The 19,230-nt window shown below is 42.2% G+C and overlaps 1 protein-coding gene across 1 annotated transcript in view; it reads right to left on the reverse strand.

Annotated features, from left to right (window-relative positions):
• Nucleotides 1-7,428: 7,428 nt before the first annotated feature.
• C4H4orf33 (chromosome 4 C4orf33 homolog) overlaps nucleotides 7,429-19,230 on the reverse strand; it is an 82,926-nt gene continuing 71,124 nt past the window's right edge. Inside the window, exons 4-6 of the mRNA XM_068101623.2 lie at nucleotides 18,588-18,639; nucleotides 12,043-12,224; nucleotides 7,429-7,795 (exon numbers count right to left, since the gene is read on the reverse strand). Of these exons, the coding sequence (XP_067957724.2) occupies nucleotides 7,678-7,795; nucleotides 12,043-12,224; nucleotides 18,588-18,639 (352 nt within the window). The 3' untranslated portion in view covers nucleotides 7,429-7,677. The remainder of the gene's footprint in view (nucleotides 7,796-12,042; nucleotides 12,225-18,587; nucleotides 18,640-19,230) is intronic.

Here is a 19,230-nt window from a genome sequence, read left to right on the forward strand (position 1 = left end):
CGCTTCTGGAACAAACTCCCACACTCCCTTCAATCCCACTCCTCCCTCCAGGTCTTTAAAACAGCTGTTCACCACCATCTCTTATCTTTCCCCATCCAAAAAGCTTGATCTTTTCTACCCCCACTAATTCACCCCAGATCCACCTTGTTTGAAATTCCAACTTCTTTCCTGGAATTCCTGGCAGTGTCCATATGTTTTATACCTCTCCCACCCCCCCCCCCTTCCCATGCCCCCACCCCCCAAAGCCCTCTCCCTCCCACAGATCTCTCGATGTCCCTGCTCTCAGATGTTGTGTTTGTGTTCCTCCCCCTCTCGCCCCATCTTGTCTACCGCTCCCCATGTTATGTTTTATGTGTCGGTTTGTCTTTCTGTGTGATTAATGTTAGCTCTTTCACGTGCCTCGATCTTGTATACAAAAAAAAAAAAAAAAGGGGGCAATACCACCTATTAGAGCCAAGGGTGTACTTACTTTTTCCACATGCGAAATTTGCATTTATGTTTATTTAAATTATACAATGGACTACAAAATGTAAATGTTTCATGATATTTGTTATATTATATCACCTTTATCTGTCAATATTGTTGAAATGAAGACCAAATAACTGTATGTTGAATTATGTTGAAAAAGTCAAAAATTTACATGGGGTGTACTTACTTTTTCACGTGACTGTACCTCGAAGGAAAATGAACAACAGGAAGTTGACAAGGGCTATGTGAAATAAAAAGTAATATTACGTGCAATAATATTGTATATTATATTTTTTTGTCATTATCGAATTTTAAAAAAATGCTTTGTTACAGACATTGTTCAGACAGTTGCTGAAGATTTTGTCTTGTAATGACAATAACAGAATGTGCTTCCACTTTGTGGATGTTTGTACAATTGAAATACCTTTTAAAAATCATTGACAACATGTAATATCATTACTGCATTCATGAGCTCACAAAATTTCACCCCCCCCCCCCCCCCCCAACCCTCTCCTTCCCACAGATCTCCCGATGTCCCTGTTCTCTGCTGTTGTACTTGTGTGCTTCCCTCTCTCTCTCCATCTTGTCTCCCGCTCCCTTTATTGTATGTTTTGTTGTATGTTTTTTTTTGTGATTTATGTTAGCTCTTTCACGAGCCTCGATCTTGTATACACACAAAAAAAAAAGACGTACACACGTTTAAATCCTGACCATGTCCTCCATGAAGAGTAGGCAAGCTATCGCCGGCACCATGACCAAATTCCAAATTCCTGCCATAACCAGCAGAGGGCATCGAGTCAGTGGCATAGCCGCGCTCCTTATAATGATGCAAACTACCAGGCAGCTAAATACTACTTCATAAAATATATAGTTCACCTAAATATCTGTATTAAACAGAATTGAAGCAAACGTTGAAAAATTGTGTAGGATATTTCAAGACAAAGCTAACTTGGTATGCTAATACAAGAAAGTCACCAAAACGCCTCGAACATTGTGATTAAAACTTTTTTGAATATGCAACATAAATCGAACATAGTGAAGATTGTTACCTCCACCACCAAAGGTTCAAATCCTGACGGTTACGTTTTCACCCCTGTCTGTCTGTCTGTCCGTTTGTGAACAGGATATCTCAAAAGGTTGTGGACGGATTTGGACGAAATTTGGCAAAGGTATAGCGTCTGTGACAAGGACGAAAGGATTAGATTTTGGTGAAGATCCGGCTTCGGATCCGGCTACTAGAATTTTAAAAGTGATTCTTCACCATTGAGTGATATGGCCAAAAACGATACATAGCAGGATATCTCAACAAGTTGTGGACGGATTTGGACGAAACTTTGTGGACAGGTTGTGTGTGTGAAAAGGACTAATTGTTTCGATTTTTCTGAAGATCTGAATATGGATTCGGCTACAAGAATTATTTACATTTTAAGTCATTTTTCACCATTGAGAGATCGGGTGAAAAGCGATATATAACATGATATTTTAAAAAGTTATGGACGAGTTATGAATAAACTTAGTGGACGAGTTGGTTAGGTGACGAAAACGAGAACAATTAGATTTTGATTCAGGTCCGAATCCAGATCCGGCCTATCAGTATGATGAAAAAGTAAACTGTTCACCAGGCGGAGGTAGGAAATTTTCACCATAGGTGCAACTCCACCTGTAGAATTTTTTTATGATAATGATGACGTCATAGGTCACGTGGTTCGGCCGCCATCTTGGAAAAAAACGAAAAACTTTGTACCTCGATACCTCCCAAAGCGCTGAATAGAAAAAATTGAGACATGCCTCATTGTAAAGAACTCTCCATGGGGAATAAAATATGTTAATAATGATGTCATAGGTGCCTCCATTATGATGTCATAATTGGACAAGTACAAAGGTTCATCCAATCAAGATCGTCATGTCGGCATAAATTGGTGTAGAAAAAAATAATAATGATGATGTTATCGGTCACGTGGTTCGGCCGCCATATTTGTTTGAACACAAAAGCCTTAAAAACACTGAAAACATGTCCTGGTGAGGGTCTGCTGTCTTTGATTGGTCTTTCTTGTTACGTTTGTGAGGGTAGGTGAAATACCTTAGTCGAGATACAATCGTATAAATTAGCATGCTCCAAGTGTCGCGAAGAGGAAGAAAAAGCCATCTCGATGTATCCAAGTAGAGTCAAATGTCTGGTTAAGTGTTTTGGTGTCTCCACATGGAGGAGTGGAGTTGTGTTATCTCGGTAGGGTCTGTAAGGTTAAATACCCTGTGTGTAAATGCCTCTTGTAATTTTTCCTCATGTTCTTATAAAACTCAGCCAGCCAGGCAAATGACTCCATTCACTCACCATGCCGCCATGTCCGACAAACCCGGCACATTTGCCGATCGACACATAAATCCCACCTGACGACCGCCGGCGTGATCCAAACATTCCCGAACAGGGATTGGACTCCGCCCCCCGACCACTCGTAATGAGGCGGCCTCGCCCCAGCTTTCGTGATTGGTGGAGGCGTGATGGATGATTGAGTCGTGCTCGGTGATTGGACAGAGTGTGACATCAGCGTGGAACATTCGAGAGCTGAAGGGGAAAAAACGACGTGTCTCGCCATTTTTTGGTCTCTCTCTCTCTCGTTCTGGCTCTCGTCTCGAGCGGACGTTATGGTTTCGGGTGCGCTGGTGAGGAGACGTGTCGGGGCTTTGGGACTTTTGCAACATGGAAGGAGGAGGTGTTGGTTGACGGTGGTGCCCTGCGGAGAAGGAGGGCATCACGAGCGAAACAAAGAGGGATACTGCCTGCTTGCCTCATGTCAGCGGCTGGTTACGGGAGCGACTCCGCGCCATTTTGTGCATTTCCCAGTGATTTGAGACGACGACCAGCAAGCTTTACGAGCCATTTGGGAAGGCAAAGCTGAGTGCCAGCCGATTAACAAAACATTATTTATTTTCTTTCATTATCTTTTCCCCTTCTTTGTATACGAGTCTGATGGAGACATCTCATTTAGGAATTTTAGTTTTTACCTCAACTTTCATTGTTATTTGCATTTATTTGCATTAAATCATTATTTGTCGAATCTTACTTTTCTTGTATTGTGGCTTTTTCTGTCCCGTCTTTGTGTTTGTGGGTTTGGATTGACCCCTGTGTGTTCCCGATTAGGTAAGGCTAGGGCCTTCCTTCAAAAATGTTTTTTGTTATTGTGTCCTTCAATAAAAAAAATAAAAATAAAAAAAACCACCTTTAGAGGCCATTTTTCCCTGCAAAGCGGGGGTTGGCCTTTTTCGGGAACCGTGGTTGTTGTTGTTTTTCGGTCCCCTTTTTGAAGCAATGTTTTACGGCCGGATGCCCTTCCTGACGCCAACCCTTTTTGCCGCCTTTAGCGACAAACAGGGAATTGCCAGTGAGCTGTTACTCAATTAGCCGACCTCGGAAGGTATGACAGGCTGAGTCAACCCCCCTGGCGTTAATTCAGCAATCGACCGGGATTCGAACCCAGGATCCTTGGTATCCTAAGCCGGCACCCTAGCCGCTAGCCCAACACCAGGGTCTCATGACATGATTCCCAACCAGGTCCCAACACCAGGGTCTCCTTCAATCATGACAGATTATTACTTTCACCACTGAAGGTGGACAGATGTTGTGTTTTCACCCCTCTTTGTCTGGCTCTGTCTATGAGCAGCATATCTCAAAAGGTTATGGACCGATTACGATAAAACTTGGTGGATCAGTTGGCTAGGTGACATGAACAGGTTGGATGTGTGACAAGATCGAATTGATTATATTTTGGTGAAGATTCGGACACTAAATTTTAAAGTGTTTCTTCACCATTGAGATATAGGACAAAAATGATATGGAGCACAACAATCTCAAAAAGTTATGGATGGATTCAGATGAAACTTGGTGGACATGGGGTGTGTAAAGGAAGATTTGATTAAATTTTGGTGAAGATCCGGATCTGGATCCAGCTAGTAGAATTTTTTAAGTGATTCTTCACCATTGAGTGATTTGGCCAAAAATGATATATAGCAGGATATCTCAACAAGTTGTGGACGGATTTGGACGAAACTTGGTGGAGAGGTTGTGTGTGTGAAAAGGGCTAATTGTTTCGATTTTTCTGAAGATCTGAATATGGATTCGGCTACAATGATTATTTAAATTTTAAGTCATTTTTCACCATTGAGAGATCGGGTGAAAAGCGATATATAACATGATATTTAAAAAAGTTATGGACGAGTTATGAATAAACTTGGTGGACAAGTTGGTTAGGTGACGAGAACAAGCCGATTAGATTTTGGTTCAGGTCTGAATCCAGATCGGGCCTATCAGTGGGATGAAAAAGTAAACTGTTCACCAGGCGGAGGTATGCTCTCTACTGAGTGCCGTTCGAGTTACGTTTGTGGGGGTAGGTGAAATACTTTAGTCAAGATAGAATCGTATAAATTAGCATGGTCTGAGTGTCGCGAAAAAGAAGAAAAAGCCATCTCGATGTATCTAAGTAGAGTCGAATGTCCGGTTAAGTGTTTAGGTGTCTCGACACGGAGGATCTGTCAATAACCTTTTGAGATATCCTGCTATATATTGGCTTCAGACCTATCCCTCAATGGTGAAGAATCAATGAAAAAAATCTCAGATACGGATTTGGATTCAGATGGATGGACAATCTCAAAAAGTTATGGATGGATTCAGATGAAACTTGGTGGACATGTTTGGGTGTGAAAAGGAAGATTTGATTACATTTTGGTGAAGATCCAAATCCGTATCTGAGATTTTTTTCAGTGATTCTTCACCATTGAGAGACAGGACTAAAACCAATATTTAGCAGGATATCTCAAAAGGTTATTGACGGATTCAGACACAACCTGGTGGACAGGTTTGGTGTGTGACAAGGAAGAATTGAATCAATTTTGGTGCAGATTCGAAAGCGGATCCGGTTAAGAGATTTTTTAAACATTCTTAAGTGATTCTTTACCATCGAGAGATGGGGTCAAAAACGATATTTAAAAAACCACCTTTAGAGACCATTTTTCCCCACGGGGTGGGGGTTGGCCTTTTTGGGGCACTGTGGTCCCCTTTTTGAAGCAATGTTTTATGGCTGGATGCCCTTCCTGCCGCCAACCCTGTTGGTCGCCTCTTGTGACACAGGGAATTACCAGTGAACTGGTACTCGATTTGCCGACCTCAGAGGGATGACAGGCTGAGTCAACCCTCCTGGCGTTAATTCAGTGATCAACCTGGATTTCGAACCCAGGATCTGAGGATCCCAAGCCGGCACCCTAACTGCTAAGCCAACACCAGGCTATGGAAGGATGGGGTCAAAACGATACATAATACGATATTTATAAAGGTTGTGGTACGATTATGACAAAAATAGGTGGATGAGTTGGTTAGATGACCAGAACAGGTCGATTAGATTTTGGTTCATGTCTAGACCCAGATCGGGTTTATCAGTGTGATACAACACGTAAACAGTTCAGCCTGGCGGAGGTATGTGCTCTACCGAGTGCCGTTCTAGTTTATTTAATTGATCTTTTGTTTTCTTTTTTTTTGTTGCATACAAGATCGAGGCTCGTGTAAGAGCTAACATTGATCACAAAAAAACAAACTTACACATAAAACATATGATAAAGGGAGCGGGAGACAAGATGGGGAGAGAGAGGGAAGCACACAAGTACAACAGTAGACAACTGGGACATCGGGAGATCTGTGGGAGGGAGAGGGCTTGGGGGGAGAAAGGATGGGAAGGGGGCGGGGGGGGTGGGAGAGGTATAAAACACATGGACACTGCTAGGACTTGCAGGAAAGAAGTCGTTATATCAAAAAAGTGGATCTGGGGTGAATTAACGGGGGTAGGAAAGATCAAGGTTTTGGATGAGGGAAGATAAGAGATGGTGGTGAACAGCTGTTTTAAAAACATGGAGGGAGGAGTGGGATTGAAGAGAGTGAGGGAGATTGTTCCAGAGGTGGAAGAAAAGAGGAATGAAAGAGTGAAGGTGAGCAGAAAGTCTTGATTTTGGCAGTTTCACCAGAAGAGGGTTACTGGCAGATCTTGTGCGACTTGTAGGAATATTTGTAGGACAGAGCATAGACAGAGCTTGGATATAAGACAGTCATATAAGACAGACATACAACAGACAGACAGACAGACAGATACAGATAATAGACAGACAGAGCACAGACATTGAGACAGAGCTGGGGGAGCTAGGCCAGAGAGGAGTCTGTAGAAGACAGAAAGACCACCAACCTGCCTGCGGTGAGCGAGGAAAGGCCCTCAGAATCAGCTTCATCGCGGCAGATTCCAATGATTCTGAAAGCTTTGGTTTCAACCGCGTGAAGCGGATCTAGGTGTGAGGCAGGAGCACCGGCCCAGAGGGGGGAACAGTATTCCATTAAGCTGCGGATGAAAGCCTTGTATGTGGTGAGGAGCTCAGGTGTGCCAAGGATGGATTTTGCACGGCGGAGGATGCCCAGTCCGCGAATGGCTTTGGAGGCCAGCTTGGAAATGTGGTTTTCCCAGGAAAGAAATCATATCACATGATTTGACATTCATTTGTTTTGGAGAGGAGTCTGTAGAAGACGGAAAGACCACCAACCTGCCTGCGGTGAGCGAGTGAAAGGCCCTCAGAGTTAGCTTCATCGCGGCAGATTCCAATGATTCTGAAAGCTTTGGTTTCAACAGCGTTAAGCCGATCTAGGTGTGAGGCAGGAGCACCGGCCCAGTGGGGGGAACAGTATTCCATTGAGCTGCGGATGAAAGCCTTGTATGTGGTGAGGAGCTCAGGTGTGCCAAGGAAGGACTTCGCACGGCGGAGGATGCCCAGTCGGCGACTGGCTTTGGAGGCCAGCTTGGAAATGTGGTTTTCCCAAGAAAGAAATCATATCATATGACTTGACATTCATTTGTTTTGTTCGATAACAAAAACACTTATTAACAATCTTGTTTCAGCTTTTAAAACCACATACCACACATCATTACTCAGGTGTATTGTGAAGGAAAACCGAATCATTTTTATTAATATTAATGACACAATCACAATGTCATCACAGTATTTTGCTCATGATCTGTGTCTCATCATCTCATGGCATAAACAGTAGCACTGCATCCTGTATTAATAAATGGAAAACTATTTTTTGGAGTTTGCTTTTCAAGATAAGATCACCTTGCTCCATAAGGTATCTCCCCATTCAACTCCTGACCCCACCAAAGGATATTCTCTCCCCTGCAACATAACTCAGCAGCTCTCGGGAGTGTGTTCAGGAGGAGTAGACCAGAGTGGAGAAATGGGCTGGATCCACTCTTCATGCATCATATCACGAAGATCCAGGTTCCCAAAGAAGTGCAACCGGTGACTGAGGAGAGAGGAGTTAGATATAACCAGGTGCTGAAGCTTCATTTCCTAACATGTGCCTGGACCTTTTGTGGACCAGGTATCTAAATAATCATTGTTTTCTGTCACCCTTAAAATATGATATATAATTCTCACCTTTCGTTGACTGATCTCTGAAAGCATTATCATGCTTAGTTAGTTACCACTGAAGGTGGACGAAGGTTATGTTTTCACCCCTGTTTGCCTGTCTGTTTGTGAGCATTATATCTCAAAAGGTTATCAACGGAGTCAGTCAAAACTTGGTGGACAGGTTGGACGTATGACAAGGACGAATTGATTAGATTTTGGTGAAGATCTGAAGCGGGATCCAGATATGAGAATTTTAAAGTGATTCTTCAACATTGAGAGATAGGACCAAAAACTACATACTGTATATCATGGTGTCTCAAAAGGTTATCAACGGAGTCAGTCAAAACTTGGTGGACAGGTTGGACGTATGAGAAGGACGAATTGATTAGGTTTTGGTGAAGATCTGCATCTGGATCCAGATATGAGAATTTTTAAGTGATTCCTCAACATTGAGAGATAGGACCAAAAACTACATACCGTATATCATGGTGTCTAAAAAGGTTATCAACGGAGTCAGTCAAAACTTCGTGGACATGTTGGACGTATGAGAAGGACGAATTGATTAGATTTTGGTGAAGATCTGAATCGGGATCCAGATATGAGAATTTTTAAGTGATTCCTCAACATTGAGAGATAGGACCAAAAACTACAAACTGTATATCACGATATCTCAAAAGGTTATCAACGGAGTCAGTCAAAACTTGGTGGACAGGTTGGACGTATGAGAAGGACGAATTGATTAGGTTTTGGTGAAGATCTGAATCTGGATCCAGATATGAGAATTTTTAAGTGATTCCTCAACATTGAGAGATAGGACCAAAAACTACATACTGTATATCACGGTGTCTCAAAAGGTTATCAACGGAGTCAGTCAAAACTTCGTGGACATGTTGGACGTATGACAAGGACGAATTGATTAGATTTTGGTGAAGATCTGAATCGGGATCCAGATATGAGAATTTTAAAGTGATTCCTCAACATTGAGAGATAGGACCAAAAACTACATACTGTATATCATGGTGTCTCAAAAGGTTATCAACGGAGTCAGTCAAAACTTGGTGGACAGGTTGGACGTATGACAAGGACGAATTGAGTAGATTTTGGTGAAGATCCGAATCGGGATCCAGATATGATAATTTTTAAGTGATTCCTCAACATTGAGAGATAGGACCAAAAACTACATACTGTATATCATGGTGTCTCAAAAGGTTATCAACGGAGTCAGTCAAAACTTGGTGGACAGGTTGGACATATGACAAGGACGAATTGAGTAGATTTTGGTGAAGATCTGAATCGGGATCCAGATATGAGAATTTTAAAGTGATTCCTCAACATTGAGAGATAGGACCAAAAACTACATACTGTATATCACGATATCTCAAAAGGTTATCAACTGATTCGGACGAAACCTGGTGGACAGGTTGGGTGTGTGTCACAGAATTCATTTGATTTTGGTTCAGGTCCGAATCCAGATCGTACCTATCAGTGGGATACAAAACGTAAACTGTTCAACCTGGCGCTCCACTGAGTGTCGTTATACTTATATCTTGTACTCCCTTTCTATATGATATTATCCTAGTTAAAAATAACTTGTAAAAAATGAAGCAAATAAAATGCAATTTTAAATATAGTTAAATAATATAGTGATTGCATAGTAATACGAGGGTCCTGTGCTATAGTTTATTTCAAGTTGAAATTGCCCTGTTAGTCACCTTCCGCATGTTTATTTCTTTTATTTCCTCGACAAGAGCGAGGCTCATGGAAGAGCAAGTTTAACTCACAATCCCTTCATTGCTTGACCTAACAAGATAAATCATGGACCGACGTCCAAATTGTCTTTTGATTGCGATTAAGATGTGTGGAAAGCAAACGTCATTAGAGCGCAGCAGCAATGTAAAACGATGTTTTTCTGACTGCCCCATGAACTTTGTAATTGGTGAGTTTGCATTATCAGTTGACAGAAATCTGCGCAGCATTTGTAAAAATTGGTGAGTTGGATTTGTTTTCATTAGTGCTGACATAAGCACCATCAATAACGTTTCACCTTTTAAAAGCCATACAATGAAGTTAAACTGCTGCGCCCACACCTTTTGAAGATGATAAAGTGAATGATCCTGAAATTACAATCACACATTGGTGAATGTAGACTCAAAGTCAAACGAAGAAGGATTCTTGGGGGGAATGAAACACATTCTCTTCCCTATTTATCTCCCATTCTCAATGTTCTTTACAACTTTTGTCCTTTGACTTTCTGCTCCACCTCAGTATGGCTCTCCAACGTTATGGCTCTTATATTTTACCTTTTGACCAATGAGTGATCTTCATCTGGGATTTTGCAGGTAACGTGCTCCATGTGTTAAATACCCTCCAGAGAGGAAGAGTGTGAGGGGAAGTGTGTGGAGACATTGGGGCCATCATGTGCTAATGAAGATGGTGGGACTTATCATTCTTGTAGTCAGTGTGGTTGTTTTGCATGTGGGTGGGGTTTAGCATGGTGTGTGTGTGTGTGTGTGTGTGTGTGTGTGTGTGTGTGTGTGTGTGTGTGTGTGTGTGTACAAATCCTATTGGTGTGGGCGGTGCGTAAACATAGCTAAAAGAGGGTCCCCCAACACAAAAATAGAAAGAAAGACTGACGTTTATCATCCAACACCAACCACATTCTACTCATAAAGCCCACTCATTTGCACGACCAACCACACACTCCTATAACACCACTCATGGACAGGTGACAAGTCATGACATGCCCCTCCTCTCCCCCTTCCTCTCTTACCTTCCACCATCCTCACTGGAGGGCATGTATCACCTGGTGAATGTTGCCCACATACATATTTCCCTTAGGCACTTGATATAGGTTATCATGTCATATTTTGACCTTCAGTATGAACTCTCCCAATGCAACTATTCTGCTATGTTCTTAATGTATTTGAAACAAAAGTCATATTTACGTGGAATAAGTGAGAATAATAATTATACCCATACACCATTTTTTCAAGTATTTCACTTTCCATCATTATATGAAAAAAATGCATCATTAAATAATAAATGCAACCTCATTGAATATCCTATAAATGCCTGTCGAGGCCACGTCTACGATTGGCTGAGAAACACATGATGTCACTACGTTTCACAGCCAATCGTGGGTAAGACTTGGGAAGTTATTGTAAAATTCACTTCAATTGCATTTGCTCCAAAATGGCGCATCTTTGGTGATGCAAGACTGAAGTGAAAAATTAAATAATAGTCATCTATCTATAATTCCAGTAATCTCTGTGTGTCTGTGTGTCTGTGTGTCTGTGTGTCTGTGTGTCTGTGTGTCTGTGTGTCTGTGTGTTTGTCTGTGACCGCTGTTTCTCGACAACCACGGGTCCGATATACTTGAAACTTGCCAGGTATATTGCTGGGGACCCGAGGATGTGCCTTTTCAAGGTTTGAAATTAATCGGACAAGTACCTACCGAGCTATGTCCAAAAAACGCTTCAACCAATCAGAGAGCAGCGAGCTATCACGTGTGCCGAACCGTTAATGCAATGCAAGCGTTAATGCGTTAATGCAAGGCTTTTCTTTTTTTCCCTCTTCTCTTTCTACTTTTCCTTGCGATTAAATTGCAAACAGCCAAAATACGTTGGCGCTAATTGAATAATTGGCCATTAACACTAAAATAATCGTAACTGCGATATGCCAACTTCCGGACAGTGCAGCCTTCCCTGTTGTTGTTGTTTGCAGCAGCTGTTTGCAGCAAGGCAAGGCTTTTCTTTTTTTCCCTCTTCTCTTTCTACTTTGCCTTGCGATTAAATTGCAAACAGCCAAAATACGTTGGCGCTAATTGAATAATTGGGCATTATGTTTTACAACTAATAAAAACGAATTTGCGATTCATTCGCTTTCCTGCGCGTTTGTGTACGCGATGGCGATTTCTTTACCAAACTCCGGAAGCCGTTCGCTTTGGACCGAACCATTGCATGTAAATAGAGGGGGGGGATTGTCACCACTCGCAAGCCGTTCGCTTTGGACCAAACCATTTCATGTAAATAGGGGGGGGATATAATTTTAGATATATATATAGTACGGGCATGCCCTAGTTTGAAATAATTCTCAGTTTTTAAAATTTGGCTTGCGTGCCATTTTAAGTGAAGGCCTTACAAGTCGGGCTCGCATCCTGGCACTGGATGTAGTGCACGGTAGATGCGTGCTTGGCACTCTCCGTGGATCGAGTAAGCGTTGAAACGAGTGGGACTCGGTGGAAGATAGCACCATGGAATGAGGGCTTCACCATTCCACCTGCTTCCGTCGATTGTTGCCCGGAACTCCAAAGGCAGGCCTGACTGCAAGGAGGAAATGAAAGAAAGACTGACGTTGCTCATTATGATTTATTATGTCATCATCATGATTCCCATTGGTTTTCAGTGCTATCACCAATTGTCTATGAATGTCAACAATGTCAAAAATGTCATTATTACCATATTCATCCACAAACTTTTGTTTTTGGATGTAAAGTCAAGGCTCGTGGAAGAGCTAGAATACACAATGGATCAGGATGGAACAGCACAAAAGGCCCAGCAGAAAGAGAGAACAGCAGATGGAGAAAGTGGCAAATACCAACAGCAGGGTCTCGGGACAAAATAGACAGAGACGGACAAATTATGGACTTTCCCAAATAATTATGGATTGGGAAAGATGTAGGAGGTGGACAAGATGGATGCGGAAGCAAATTCTTAGGAAAGAAAGACTGGAATTATGGGGTGGGGGGAGGAAGTGAACTGGGGTAGAAGGATCATGGTTTTGGATGGGGGATGATCTGAGATGGTGATGAACAGCTTTCTTGAAAACCCGGATGGAAGGATGAGTTTGAAAAGAATAGGGAAGTTGGTTCCCCAAGCAGGGAAAAAGAGGAACAAATGAGTGGAGTTGAGCAGTGATCCTGCTTTTAGGTAGTTTCACCAGAAGGAGATTGATGGTGGACCGTGTGTCCATGCAGAAACCTGGGGGGACAAACCACAGAAAGAGCAGAGGGTGCAACACCAAAAAAGAGGAGGTAGAAGACAGAGAGACCACCAACCTGTCTGCACAATACCAAAAAAGAGGAGATAGAAGACAGAAAGACCACCGACCTGTCTGCACAATAACAAAAAACAGGAGATAGAAGACAGAGAGACCACCAACCTGTCTGCAATGGCAAAGTGATACACTCATAGACAGCTTCATCATGGGAGGTTTTAATGACCTTGAAGGCCTTAGTTTCCATGGCATCAAGTTGAGCAAGGACTGAGGCATGGGTGTCAGCCCAGAGGGGAGAGGAGTATTCCATCAACCTGCGGATGAAGGCCTTGTATATGGATAAGAGTTCATGTCTACCAATGAGGGACTGTATGATGGAGGATGCCCAGTTGGCAGCTGGCTTTTGAGGCCAACTTTGAAATGTGGTTTGCCCAAGAAAGATCATGGCTGAGAGTGAGACCCAGGAGTTTGTATGACTGAATTTCTTCAAGAGGATTGTTTATAAAGTATATGGGAGGGTTAGCCAGACGGTCCTTTCGGAGAGACAGTGACAGTGTGAGGTTGGTCAGGAATAAACGCACAAGGAAGGATTTGCCGTTGACATCCGGGTTGGAAAGTTTACAGATTGAGTCAGCCCCATTGAGTCAGTCCCATGGAGTCACAGATGACCTTTGCTAAAGTGCCATGGCTGGTGAGAAAAGTACCAACACACAGCAAAGTTACATGGTGACAATTGAAATCGCCACAAATGAGGAAGAGGGAGTTTGGATGAGTGGTTAAATGTTTGTCCATGGTAGCTGAGAGAGAGATGCAGAAGAAGTCGTCACGCTTTGGAGGACGTTACAACGCACAGACAAATAAGATGTGGGAGTGGAGGGGAAGTCGCAGCAGGAGGTACTGCCTTGGGTTTGGGAGTTGTAAGAGCAGTACAGAGAGGGTGTGAAATGGAGTTCTTGACATGTACAGTCCGACTCCGCTGCCAGAACAGGGTTCGTGTCGCTCAAATAGCCAGGGAGAAACACTATGGAGTGAGGGACGTCCTGACGGAGGAAGGATTCTGTTAAACATAATCTGTGGATGTCTGGATGATGTTACATAGAGAAAAGAGTTAGGGTTGAATTTGAATGAACAAAAAATTGTGAAATGTCAGCAGCACATCTGTGCCTTCGGCCGTTGATGCAAACTCACAGAGTGTGCTGCATACAAACAATGAAGATTGTGAAATTATACATCAAACAGGATATAAAGGATAAAAGGGTACCGAAAAAGAGGAGATTTTAAAAATTGGATCATTACTTAATAAATGTTAAAAACAAATGCAAGTTAAACAACAAACCACAATTTTTACCCTCGCCTGAGGAGAGGGTATTGCATTTGAGTCCGTTTGTTTGTTACTTGCCGGAATCTATTCCGGCAAGTACCAAACGGCCAAACAGACAGGGGTAAAAACATAACCTCCATCCACCTTTGGTTCATTTGCTTTGGTATATAATTGTTTTTTATGTTATAGAATATGATACAGATTATCAAACATGTTGAAAATCCTGTATCTGAATTAATCTCCAAGTTGGAAGTAAAAATTCCCAATTTCAGCAAAAATGCCTCGAATATGCGCAATGTACTCTGTCTCTCTGGGATCATATTTCACAACATCCCGAGTCAACTGCAATGGCTCATAATTTTGGGATACAGCTTTTAGTGGTCTCAGCATGTTGTGAATGTAGAATACGAATAGCCAAGTGAATATGATGTGATGCCATTCTTAACCTTCGTGAATATGTTCTCATACTTTGGGGATTGTTTAATGAGCTTAGTAACCACATGGACAGTGTTTAGTATAACTGTCATGATATTGATGTTTTTTCAGAACATCCTGCATTGCAAGACCACAGGATGAAAGGAGAGCATAGTCAGAGAGTTAGAGGGTAAGAAAGGAATCAGTAATATATCATGTGAGAGGAACGTTACTGTTAAACATGTTAGAACACAGACTTCAGATGTTGAATGTCCATAATGTGAGGGAAGGAAGAGATATAGAAGCAGGAAGAGGTATGTATATATGTATTATATACAGTCACATGAAAAAGTAAGTACACCCCATGTAAAGTTTTGACTTTTTCAACATATTTCAACATACAGCTATTTGATCTTCATTTCAACAATATTGATATTTAAAGATGATATAATATAACAAATATCATGAAACATTTACATTTTGTAGTCTATTGTATAATTTAAATAAACATAAATGCAAATTTCGCATGTGGAAAAAGTAAGTACACCCCTACATTTATCACTACTTCAAACACCGAAAATTGGAATCAGGTGCACCAGCTCAGGTGCAAATGATTAGAACATCGTTAGAGAGGAACTTGGAGGAACCTGTCTTATTTAAACCTCAGACATTTAGTTTGGTTTGCTCTTTGTTGTTGAAGTGTGCGGCGTCACAATGCCTAGATCAAAAGAGCTCTCTGAGGCCTTCAGAAAGAAGGTTATAGATGCCTACGAGTCTGGGAAGGGATTTAAAAAGATCTCCAAAAATTTTGAAATCATTCATTCGACTGTCCGGAAGATCATCATCTACAAGTGGAGAAGATTCCACACAACTGCCAACTTGTTCAGGCCAGGCCGCCTCAGCAAGTTCAGCCCAAGAGCAGACCGCAAGATGCTCAAAGAAGTCTCTAAGACCCCAGAATGTCATCACGGTACCTACAGGTAGCTCTTGCCACTGTTGATGTCAAAGTGCACGAGTCTACCATTAGAAAGAGGCTGCACAAAATTGATCTAGATGGGAGGTGTGCCAGGAGGAAACGTTTGCTGTCCAGAAAGAACATCAGGGCAAGACTAAAGCTTGCCACTGAACACCTTGGCAAAGACCAGCACTTCTGGAACAATGTGCTCTGGACAGATGAGTTAAAGGTAGAGATATTTGGCCACAGTACCAGAAGACATGTTTGGCGAAAACCAAAGACAGCATTTGACCACAAGAACCTGATACCAACTGTAAAGCATGGTGGTGGAAATATTATGATTTGGGGCAGCTTTGCTGCATCAGGGCCTGTGCAGCTCACCATCATAGAATCCACTATGAATTCTTCATTGTACCAGAGGGTGCTTGAGGATAATGTGAGGCCATATGTCGGAGAGTTGAAGCTCAACCGAAGGTGGACCTTGCAACATGACAATGACCCTAAGCATACCAGTAAATCCACCAAGGAATGGCTGAAAAGAAAGAAATGGAGGGTTCTGGAATGGCCAAGTCAAAGCCGGATCTAAATCCCATCGAGATGTTGTGGGGGGATTTGAAACGAGCTGTGCATGCAAGAAACCCCTCAAACATCACACAGCTGAAAGAATTCTGCATGGAGGAGTGGGCAAAAATTTCTCCCAGTCGATGTCAGAGACTGGTAGACAGTTATAAGAAATGCCTACTTGAGGTTGTTTCTGCCAAAGGGGGCAACACCACCTATTAGAGCCAAGGGTGTACTTACTTTTTCCACATGCAAAATTTGCATTTATGTTTATTTAAATTATACAATGGACTACAAAATGTAAATGTTTCATGATATTTGTTATATTATATCACCTTTATCTGTCAATATTGTTGAAATGAAGATCAAATAGCTGTATGTTGAAATATGTTGGAAAAGTCAAAACTTCACATGGGGTGTACTTACTTTTTCACGTGACGGTATATATATATGACCAGGGTACCTATTGTGCAATCATCATGGGCATTTTCACAAGATTATACACACACCAGTTACGGATGATGGCTTTTTGTGTACATAGTGCGTAGTGAGTTCCAAACACACTACAGAACAGCTCCCTTTTCAACTACTGCCTCACTTATTGTTAATGCAAGCTTACACTTATTTATCTCGAAAGAAAAACACACAGAAATAGAAAAAGAACAGCAAGCTTACTATAAGGGTAAATTTAAGATATATCCGAGACAGATGCCATGACCTTCAATGATACGATCCCTGGGTCCTCTCGTGTCAACAATTTGGGGGATACCTGTGACGAGAAGTTAAAATGGGCTCGCCACATTGAGACCGTGGCAAGAAGGGCAGGACAAACGATGGGCACTTTGAGATATATGGCTCGACCTTTGACCTCCCGAGAAGTCTCCGCCATCTACAAAGCTCAAGTCAGGAGTGTGATGGAATATGCACCACTCGCCTGGATGGGAACAGCTGAAACAACACTCAAGATGCTGGACCCTATCCAGGACCGAGCCGCCTGCTTGATCGGCTTGCCAGAAACCGAATTGGATATCAACCCTCCCTCCTCCAAGCCTACCCATTACCCCTACTCATACAATCGCACACCCTTCTCGCTGAAAATTCATCGCTGTAGTTTGTACCAACTACCGACTTTACTGCAGCTCACATACCCAGCTCCAGGACCCACGGCAGGAAAAAGACAGAAGTGGCCTCATCCCGGGCACCTGAAGATATACTCAAAAGTATTTATTTCCCAGTCTACAAATTAATTATGGCAAATATTAATTAAGGGTCAATATTATACTCATCTCCTACAAACAGGAAATCAAAGTTTACTTTTTTGTTGATCTGTTTAAACTTTAATGGTAGTACTAGTAAATCTAACCTAATATAATTAATGTTTTGGAACACAAATGAGAAAATAACACATTTTTAGAAATACAGGAAATAGCATTATAATAAGAACTATGACTATATCTTCTACTTCTTTCTTGGCCACAAAATTCCCACGTTCTTGTGGGGTTGGTCAGGGGAAGTTTTGGCCCAACAGTCTTTCACGAACCGGCTGGCCAGGCCTGACGTTCAACTAAAGTAAGAGCAGAAATTTGTTCATGGTGCCGGCGATAACTTGCCGACTCTTCGCGAAGGCCACTCTGGGATATTTAACGTCCAACAAGTAATGCCGGCAGATGGAACGCATGTTTAACATCCGTCCATTCATGAATCACCCTGCATGTGAAGTACCGGACCACCTTTAGAGGCCATTTCCCCCCGCAGAGCAGGGGTTGGCCTTTTTTGGGCACCTTATCAATTTTGTTTGTGATAAATTTTGTTATCAATTTATCAATTCAATATCAATCAATTTAATATCAATCAATTTAAATTTGTTATCAATTTTGGGCACGTTGGTCCCCTTTTTGAAGCAATGTTTTAGACAGCTTAGAGGTGAGTGTGCGTACCCCCAGCCAGTCCTGTCAGCCCTAATTTTTTTTTAAAACATCTGGGATTATAATACATTCGATTTGCCATGCCATCAATTTTGCATGACTTTTGCAAAGATGTTCTGCACATTTGCTGCTTCCTGGTGCTGAGTTAACAATATGTAATACGATTTCCCTTACAAGGACCCTCAACGCAGGAGGCCACCACAAAGACCTGCATTCTGGTTGCCAACCTATGGTCGTTTGTCTGTGCTCTATCATTTCTATATGCTGAGCATCGAGAAAGGAAGCAGCACGTCCAATTTTAAGTCCATGCTGTGGCTCGGCCAGGGTTCGAACCACCAATCTCACAGATTCAGAGCCGACGCTCGAACCATCACACCACCGATTGTGGTTAACAGAATTGCAAAACCACCAGAGATAAACAAGCACAAAACATCTGGTTCAATGGAGCAGGTGTCTCTTCAATAACAGTCATACAATATCAAATCACTGTCCCAATGAGATAAAAAGGACATACCTGCTTGGTATTCCGACATCCCTCCAGCAGCAGTACAAGGTGTTGGCCATGGCTGTAAAATGGCAAAAGTTAGAACTAGTTTGGCATGTCAGATTGTCTGATCGAGATTAGCAGCCAAACTAACAGGTCATGTTTATTATCTCTCATTTTATAGGTCTTCTGTACAATGGCTAGGGCTCAGGGAGGAAGTTTGAATCATTTGAAGGGTCTAAAGTAAGAGGCATAAGATCACAAATGACATTTTGTAAGTTGAAAGTTTGCAAGAGGCATTAGATGAGATGTCTGAAGGCAGACTTAAAAAATAATTAATCAGAAAGTAATTTCTGTTATCCTGGCAGGAGAGCTTAGAGGTATGCATGCATTCACCTTGGTGTCGTCTAGCACCTGGGCTCGAATCTTGGCCCAGTTATAAACTGCCCTTCAGGTGTTTCTCATCCAGGGCAGGTGTTTCCATCAATCAATCAGATAGAAACACGCTCGGGACGTTAAGCCAGTGGACCGGTCTGCCAGCACTGGGGTATCGGTGGATGTTAAAGCCACCACGGTGTCTTTCACCAAGTGTAGGCGAGTTATCGCCAGCACCCCAAACAAATTACAAATGTCTGCCACAGTCTTCAGGCCTGGCCATCGGATTCCAGAAAGA

The sequence above is a fragment of the Myxine glutinosa genome, chromosome 4 (genome assembly GCF_964187855.1).
Source record: "Myxine glutinosa chromosome 4, kmMyxGlut1.1, whole genome shotgun sequence".
Classification (NCBI taxonomy): domain Eukaryota; kingdom Metazoa; phylum Chordata; class Myxini; order Myxiniformes; family Myxinidae; genus Myxine; species Myxine glutinosa.